Below are 9,256 nucleotides of genomic sequence, written 5' to 3'. Positions count from 1 at the left end.
GGAAGGGCCATGCAGGCGTGGTGTATGGGAGAGGAAGGGCCATGCAGGCGTGGTGTATGGGAGAGGAAGGGCCATGCAGGCGTGGTGTATGGGAGAGGAAGGGCCATGCAGGCGTGGTGTATGGGAGAGGAAGGGCCATGCAGGCGTGGTGTATGGGAGAGGAAGGGCCATGCAGGCGTGGTGTATGGGAGAGGAAGGGCCATGCAGGCGTGGTGTATGGGAGAGGAAGGGCCATGCAGGCCAGGAGGAGTGTATGGGAGAGGAAGGGCCATGCAGGCGTGGTGTATGGGAGAGGAAGGGCCATGCAGGCGTGGTGTATGGGAGAGGAAGGGCCATGCAGGCGTGGTGTATGGGAGAGGAAGGGCCATGCAGGCGTGGTGTATGGGAGAGGAAGGGCCATGCAGGCGTGGTGTATGGGAGAGGAAGGGCCATGCAGGCGTGGTGTATGGGAGAGGAAGGGCCATGCAGGCGTGGTGTATGGGAGGGGAACAAAGAGGCCGTAGACACATAATGACCCTTCAGCTGGCCGGCCGCACGGTGCGCTTGTGGACTTTTTTAATTTGCAGTTGCAGTCGCAAGCAGCAGAGCAGGTTGTGTGATGGTCGGGGCCGAGTCAGGGAGCCACATGCAGGCACGGACAGAGAGAGAGAGAAAGTGTGAGAGGAATTTAGTGAGGGAAATGGAGGTGAAGAGAGAGAGAGAGAGAGATTGAATGACTGAGTTAGTATTTGAGTCAAGTCCAGCAGAGAGCATTGTAGACCTAAATCATTAAGGCCTACTAACAGGCCTTAGGCCTAACAATGCTCTGCTCGGAATTGGCTCAAATTTTCCCACAATAGGAGTGGAGGAGTTGTATTTTAATGTCGTGGAGGTGAGTAGAAGTTAGGAGAGGATCGGTGTGGTGGTTTTAGTTCCTCAAAGGAAGGGCCCCTAATACAAGTTTCAATTGTGTGATGTCACAATTGAAAAGTTTCAATTGTGACATCGCACCCGACCTCCAGGGTGAGTAAACCACTCACCCGAACTATGACTTCTCAATCAAGAACCGTTGTAGTGGCATGGCCATTCAAATTAGCTTCCTCCTTAAGCCTCCCTAGATTCATATATATACAGTTACACGACACACTATCCACAAACCATAATTATAGCGGGATTGGTGTTCCCGAAAAGTACTTTGGTGCTTCAGGAGAGCACATCATGTGAAAACATCAACATGGGGAAAATCATGACTATTCATTTAGAAGGGAAAAAGTGAAACAAATACATATCGATGAAGGAAAGGGAAGACAGACAGACAGCCTCAGAGTAGTATGTTCCTTCAGTTCAGTCTAAACAAGACAACAATGATGCAGTGGAGACTGCCCCCTTGAGGACACACACTGAACAACACCACGGTAAAAAGAAAATAATTGATACCGAAAACTCTTCTTAAATACATATATTTTATTGTCTCATTGCATATTAAAATAAGGAGAACACAGTTACTCACTCACTGACTCACTCCCACACAGAACAAGTATTGACAGACAAAAAAGCTACATTCCTGTGCATCAAGAGTAGACACTGAATGCCTGAATCACACAATTTTTGCTCTGGATGGTTGTATAAATCAAGAGAGACCCTTCTAAACAAACAGGGCTGAAATAAGACAACATAATAGTTGATTGTCCACAGAAACATAGACAGAAGATGACATTAATTTCCATTAAGGCTGAGAACGGGGAAACCTGCTGGAACTAGGGCCGTCTGAATGGACTGAGAGAAGTGTGAGGTTTGCAGTGGAGGGCAAGGTCTAACCACTGGCGGACTCAGGGGGGGCGACCGCCCCTCCTGGTGTCCCCACGGTTGTAAAACGTCTCTCTTCAGTGCCCTTTTGAGTGGCAAAAATGCCCTTTTGAATGGCGAAAATTAGAGGATGTGTCCTATTGGCTGCCCTTCCAATGGTCTAAACTTGACCATGTGCACTGATGGGGTCCCATGTTGTGCAGTAGGTGCCCTGTTTTTTCTTTTCGCCCCCCCCTGCCCTTCAAACAGCCTGAGTCCGCCACAGGGTCTAACTATGGGTGTCGGTCATCACATTGGCAGTGTGTTCTAGTGGCAGTGGTGCCGGATAATACATTTAAATATATAGAGAGAAATGATCTTCAAAATAAGCCAGACTATTTTAAATGCCGTTCCACCAACTGACACAACTAACATGTCCCAGTTCGTCCGCTCGGTTGGCAGGTGAGTGGTGGTTTTGGGAAAGAAGGCCGTTTTTAATGGCAATGGTTAACGGTGGAGAGGCGCTGTAGGCACTGGTGATGGTGGTTGGAAAAGCCCCTCAGTTGTTAACCATGGTGCCATACGCTTAAACATTTAGATCAGATTAGAGTCAACTTTATTGTCATTGGAGAGTACCAAGTACCAGGGCCGGTCCTAGGCATAGGCGAACTAGGCGGTCGCCTAGGGCGCCAAATGCCCCCGCTAAGAAATACATTTAAAAAAAAATATCTATGAATTTCATGTCTCTATGAAAATATGTCTCAGCCTACTGTCTATTTTTGTCTTGAAACCATTCTTGTCTATATTTTTACTGTTGAATGTGTGGGTGGTGATGAGGCAGTACTGGTGGCTTAATGTGGTGGTGGTGATGGTGGTGGTGGCGCCCCTAAAATTTGGGGGGAGGGGGGGGGGGGCATCAAATCATACTCTCGCCTAGGGCACCTAAATGCCTAGGACCGGCCCTGACAAGTACCATCAACGAAATGCAGTAGTGGTCTGAAGCTGAGGTGAAGCAAGACTGCGCTGGTAAAACGGGCTAATTATGTGAGCTTTGCTTCCCCCTACAGGTCAGAAAACGAACTGATTTAACTTGTGGAGTGTATGGTAACTCAAAATAAAGAGGCATGGCTGGGACAATCAGACGTCAACGCAGTAGTAATAAGACTCAAAGTAACACAGAGGATCTAGAGAGGATCAGAGCAGGACGACGTTCTTCACTGATGAACGACTCAAAAAGACGGAAACCCCCCCCCCTCTTTCTTCAGGAACAGGACGTTTAGAGAAGTGTTTGGGTTCACTCAGTAACAGGGTTATGAAATACATGGCACATTCTTTTGTGTTTGTGTTTGTGTGCGTGTGTGTGTGTGTGTGTTTGGAGAAAGGGCAGGGTGTGGAGAGTTCCCATGTCGTCTAGTCAAACCCTTGCCAGTCGCTCTGTTCAGAGTCGTACTCCAGCTCCACGCCCACACAACGCACGCCTTCCAACAACATGGGCGTACCATGGAGACGGTCTGAATGAAAGAGAGAGAAAAACAGAGGGAGGGGAATGTGTGGGTGAGTGTGTGTGTGTGAGTATGAGTCAGTGTGTGTGTGTGTGTGTGTGTGTGTGTGTGTGAGTATGAGTCAGTGTGTGTGTGTGTGTGTGTGAGTATGAGTCAGTGTGTGTGAGCGAGAGAGAGAGAGAAAGGGAAAGAGACAAAAAAAAAAAGCATTATTTCTTCATATTGTTCTGTTTTGTCTACACATAGTGTGCTGCTTGTTAGAGTGGAGAGGCTGTGAGTAAAGACCTTGAGCTGTGTTTGTAATGCAGATGTTTCTGTTGTCACTTTGGGAATAAAACTGACCCCTCTCCCAAGACAGACAGACAGACAGACAGACAGACACACAGACAGACACACAGACACACAGACACACAGACACACAGACACGCACACACAGACACACACACACACACACACACACACACACACACACACACACACACACACACACACACACACCTGCTGACACTAATGCCAGTCTGTAATTTGCACTGGCACTCTCTTTTTAAGTATACAAATTACTCAGAATAAATAATTATACAATACTTTCTGTTGAAAGCAAATTAATTACAGGTTTACTTTAGACCCTTGAGTGAATAATGACTCCACTGACGACGGCATCCAGAAACTAAAAGCAGTTACTCAGACACACAGACAGAGCTGCTAGTAGCACTCCACCTAATTACAACGTATAATTAACTTGTCTTTGAATCACTCAAGCTAGGTTTACGGACGCTCAAACCACACTGTTGAGACTGACCAGCAGAGAGCAGAAGCGTACTACTTAATGCCGTCCTCTCCTTTCACTACTGCACAATCGTATTACAAAATGCCTTTGCTGGGCAGCGCTACTACGACTGAATCAATGAACTACTTTGATAGTATTATATGGTGTATCCCACTCGTCATCACAACCTATCATCTCCAGGGTTTGCATTAGAAGATTCTAAGGTTTCTGTGTGTTGGCTGATTAAAGTGGTTAAATGTAAGTAGAACTGTTGAGGCTGGTGGGGGATAGAAGAGGGCAGGCTTATTGTGACACACATGTTTGATACCATTCCTCATTCTATTCCTATTCCATTTCCATTTCCATTTCCTTTCCTTTCCATTCCATTCCATTCCATTCCATTCCATTCCATTCCATTCCATTCCATTCCATTCCATTCTATTCCATTCCATTCCATTCCATTCCACTCCACTCCATTCTATTCCATTCCAGGCCTGTTGTTCCTAGCCTTACCTATGACACGGGAGTGCACCTTGACCCTCACACAGACGTCCTCCTTGGTCTCGCTCACCAGCAGCACCTCCTCACACAGCACCCCCTCCTGGTGGGCCATGTACTCACATGTCACTCTCAAACCTCCTGCATGGAGGGGGGGGAGGGCGAGAGAGAGAAAGGAGAGAGAAGAGAGAGAGAGAGAGAGAGAGAGAGAGAGAGAGAGAGAGGAGAGAGAGACAGCAAGAGAGACAAAGAAAAAGAGAAAGGAGAGAGATAAAGCGATGGGGAAGAGGAAGGGGCAGCAGAAATACAAATATAGTCCAGGGTCAAAAAAAGAACGAAAAAAAAGAACAAAAGAAGCCAATTTCAAGTCAATTTCTTTCTCATGGTCTAGTTCTTATTGTTCTTTTCTCTATTCCTCATCTCCTCCTCTCTCTATCTATCTCTCTCTCTATCTCAACCTGAATGGAAAAGTTGTGGTGGTTCAAACTCAAAAACACAGCTGGCAAATGTGTAAACTATCATAATTTATGTGTGCACACGCACGCACGCACGCACTAATACTGTACTACTGTAACAACATTTCGAAATCAAGGGTCACACTGACATTGCAAATCAGTGAAAGATTTCAACACTTTTGGTTTCTGTCACAAAGTGGCAAAATTAGAAATGGGCAGAGTGGGAGTGAGAGGTTAGGACAGTGCCTAGGGTCGGGATAGAGGTTAGGACCGTGCCTAGGGTCGGGATAGAGGTTAGGAAAGTGCCTAGGGTCGGGATAGAGGTTAGGACCGTGCCTAGGGTCGGGATAGAGGTTAGGACCGTGCCTAGGGTCGGGATAGAGGTCAGGACCGTGCCTAGGGTCGGGATAGAGGTTAGGACAGTGCCTAGGGTCAGGAGGTCAGGACAGTGCCTAGGGTCGGGATAGAGGTTAGGACAGTACCTAGGGTCGGGATAGAGGTTAGGACCGTGCCTAGGGTCGGGATAGAGGCTCGTCTGGGTTTGGAGCTGGGAACTTGGGAGAGGATCTGGAGGTGCAGGGTTCTGGCAGACTTATGGACCTACCCTCTGGGACAGGTGTGATATCGGTGATCCGCAGGTGAGGGTGGGGTACTGGTGCTGGACACACATCCTTCCCCAAGGAAGGCACCTCAGGGAGGGTGAAGACTATCTCATACCTGTGCTGAGTCTTCAGGAAGCCAACCTGAGAATGCAAAGCACAGATGGTTACAGTCCACGGGGTAGTAGAATCCCTGACCAGATCAAAGGGAGTCAGTGTATCGTGACGTTAGAATCATCAATTTTTGTCAAAATTGAGTTTTTTACATAATCTGAACAATTAGGTGTTTATTAATGTCTGTGTGGTGTTATTTTTAAAATGTTGACATTTTTGAGTTAGTAATTCATAAAGTACAAAGGTTCCATCTCACAAAACATAATGGAATGGAAAAACTTTGACGCTCAATATCTCTGAACTACCCTAAACGGAGATAGAACCTTATCATTCTAAGCTCACAGTATGTTTCCATTAGGGCTGTCAATGTTAACGCGTTAACGATCGCGGTTCCTTTGGAAACAAGTGAAATTTCATTAACGCAAATTACCCAAGTTCATATTACCATAAATCATAAGTTCTACTGACATGCGTGGCACACGCCTGTAGAGGGGTTTCAAGACAGACTGGGTTGTATACTGGATTGTAATGATGAGACAGTCGTTGGTTACGTTCATGACCCCTTGTCATGTTTACATTATGTTTAGACGCTAATCACCACCACTTTACAAGTGTTCTTCTGTCCTTTGTGTCACAGATGAACGAACACATCCTGTCTGCGATCAAATCGAATACTTCTTTTTTCCTTATAGTACAGTATGGTTGAATGAAGGCTTCATATGTTTATTTGGACCAGGAATATCTTATACCTTCCCTTATTAGAGACTGGGACAGCGACACTAGCTTCAATAACAACAGAGGCGCCGAGCTAACGGTAGTAGGAGTTGGTGAATAATTGATGGAGTAGGGTAGGCTTTGACAGGGCTCTGCATACCGCCTCCATCCCACACTTTCCCCACCACATCTAAAGCCTAGCTATCAGAGCGATACCCCGCCCGTCTCCATGGCAACCTGACGGTTCCGAGGGGGTAGTACTAGTACAGACACAGCATATTCACAGATGACAGACAGCGATAGACCCCTACTCCCACTATGGGGCAACAGAATCAAAGAGCCCATCACAACCGAGAACCCACCACCCACTCCCCGCTGTACTGCAGAGAATAATGCCGTGGCTCTCTGGTCCCCCCCACACACAATCACACAACCCCGCGCACGCGCGCACACACACACACACACACACACACACACACACACACACACACACACACAACCACAACCACACAACCACACAACCCCGCACACACACATCTTTATCTGCCTCTCTCTATCTAATCTTGTTGATATGGATGTAAATACAATTTAAACGAGTAAAGGCTAAGAAAAGTCTTTATCAAGAGTTTGTTTTTCTTGACATTTACATTTTTGGCAGTTAGCAGCAGACGCCTTTATCCAAAGTGACATACCGGTACAACAAATACATTTGTCTAAGTAAGTGAATCATCTCCTATACTGTCTTAAGTAAGTGAATCATCTCCTATACTGTCTTAAGTAAGTGAATCATCTTCTAGACATCAAACATCATACGAAATCTATGCTAGGGATCAGGGGCCATTGGCAAACACAATACCAGAAGAAGGAAGTTTTTGTTGTTGTTTTCTTTTTCAAAACAATGTATTTATATTAGATAAACTGTACAGGATGCATAGTGGGGATGAACAGGTCTTTCGGAGGGACAGTTCAGATGTAGCCTGAACAGATGGGTCTACGGTGGAAGATAGGTAGTGACTCAGCGGTCCTGACAGCAGCAGTGGGACAGCTTGTTCCACCAGCGGGGCGCCAGGATGGTGAAAAGTGGCCGAGTAGCGCGACTGCTGCGTCCACATAGAGGTGGCGGTGCCAGGAGGCCAGCTGAGGGGGAAGAGCAAAATGACCGGGGCAGGGGTATGGGGACCGTCGCTTACATGGTGCAACTTGGGGAGATTGAACACTAGATGGGCGGCAGTATTCTGGATGAGCTGCAGAGGTCTGTTGGTGGAGGCGGGAGGGGGGCGGCCAAGAGTAGCCTTCACAGCAGATAGAAGAGATTAGTAGAGATGAGAGGGAGGTTGCCATGCAGGTTAAGCCCATCACAGTTCACACACAGGGGGGTTGGCTGGATTCTACCTTGAACTGGACTGAGGGGGGGCACATTTCAAAGAACATTGGCTCTAGGGGAAATTTGATTGAAAACTAGAGACAGAGCTAGTGCCAGCATGTTCAGATAAAATCTCAAAAATGTCATAAATGCCATTGAGCAGTTCTGTTATTTTCATCTGATAACAGAATGATCTGAAATTAGATGTTTGGAGTCATAGGGAGTTTATTGGCAGTGGATGGGGGAGTTAGGGGCCTATGGCTATTTAGTATTTACCCACTCTGCTAATCGTAAAACCCAAACCCACCTTGACCATGAAGTTCCCATCAGCCTCTGGGATCACCATGACGACAGAGTCATGCAGCTTATCATCGAAGTGCACATGGGAGTGGGCTGCAGCGGCCTCTTCTGAGAAACGGACACCCCCCACCTTCGCCGTTGAGTCTGAGGAAAAGGGAGTATAGTTACCTCAGTTACATTATATATATACACACACACACACAGACACAGACACAGACACAGACACAGACACAGACACAGACACAGACACACACTAACCTTGCACAGAAACAGTGACACACACTCACACTATGGTGATAAAAATCTATATTGTAAAGTTTAAATTGTGTGAAGGTTGTACATATTGAAATATACTGAGCCAATAATGGAGACCAGCTCCGCCACTGTGCCAAGTGCTGCTGGCATTTGCATTGTCACAAGGAACTTGATCACCTTGATCACTTTGTTTGCCCTGGGTCTGTCTGGAACACCCAGGAACTGGAAACAATGTAACGACTCCACCTTCTGTGATCACTCTGTGCAGAGGATCCTGGGAAGGACTGGAGAGGCCTTGCCAACCTGTCGTGAGCTTAGAATTATAAGGTTCTATCTCCGTTTAGGGTAGTTCAGAGATATTGAGCGTCAAAGTTTGTACATTCCATTAAGTTTTGTGAGATGGAACCTTTGTATTTCATGAATTACTAACTCAAAAATGTCAACATTTGAAAAATAACACCGCACAGGCATTAATAAACACCTAATGGATCAGATTATGTAAAAAACTCAATTTTGACAAAAATGGAGATAGAACCTTATAATTCTAACGTCACGCTGTATAAATGTGAGGTCTTAACGAGTGCTCAGGGCCTCTCTTAATGAACTAACGTCGGCTCTGCATTGTACCCCAAATGTCGTTGTATGGTACCTGTACTATATCAATGACAATAAAGACAATAAAGACAATAAACCATTCATTCATTCATACCTGCTCGTCTTTCTCTGTGACGACCTACAGCTCTGGTTTCCTGAATTATTTTATTGATTAGTAATTGAAAGTATTTGAGTATTGAGCTGCTGTCTTATGATCGCAAGGTTGGTAGATCGGCGGTTCGAGCCTCAGCTGGCCACATGTCGAAGTGTCCTTGGGCAAGACACTGAACCCCAAATTGCTCCCAGTGGCCTTGCATGGCAGCTTGCCGCCA

The 9,256-nt window shown here is 46.4% G+C and overlaps 1 protein-coding gene across 2 annotated transcripts in view; it reads right to left on the bottom strand.

Moving 5' to 3' along the window:
• Positions 1–1,476: 1,476 nt before the first annotated feature.
• The window catches only part of adisspb (adipose secreted signaling protein b), an 18,067-nt gene continuing 10,287 nt past the window's right edge, over positions 1,477–9,256 (bottom strand). For both annotated transcript variants that reach the window (XM_080547608.1, XM_080547609.1), the window contains exons 3-6: positions 8,083–8,219; positions 5,590–5,728; positions 4,546–4,671; positions 1,477–3,275 (exon numbers count right to left, since the gene is read on the bottom strand). In XM_080547608.1, the coding sequence (XP_080403734.1) occupies positions 3,175–3,275; positions 4,546–4,671; positions 5,590–5,728; positions 8,083–8,219 (503 nt within the window). In that variant the 3' untranslated portion in view covers positions 1,477–3,174. The remainder of the gene's footprint in view (positions 3,276–4,545; positions 4,672–5,589; positions 5,729–8,082; positions 8,220–9,256) is intronic.

Source organism: Nansenia antarctica (genome assembly GCF_963989245.1).
Source record: "Nansenia antarctica genome assembly, chromosome: 17".
NCBI lineage: Eukaryota > Metazoa > Chordata > Actinopteri > Argentiniformes > Microstomatidae > Nansenia > Nansenia antarctica.
The sequence above is the reverse complement of the archived record's forward strand: the minus strand, read 5'-3'. Positions and strand labels throughout refer to the sequence as shown.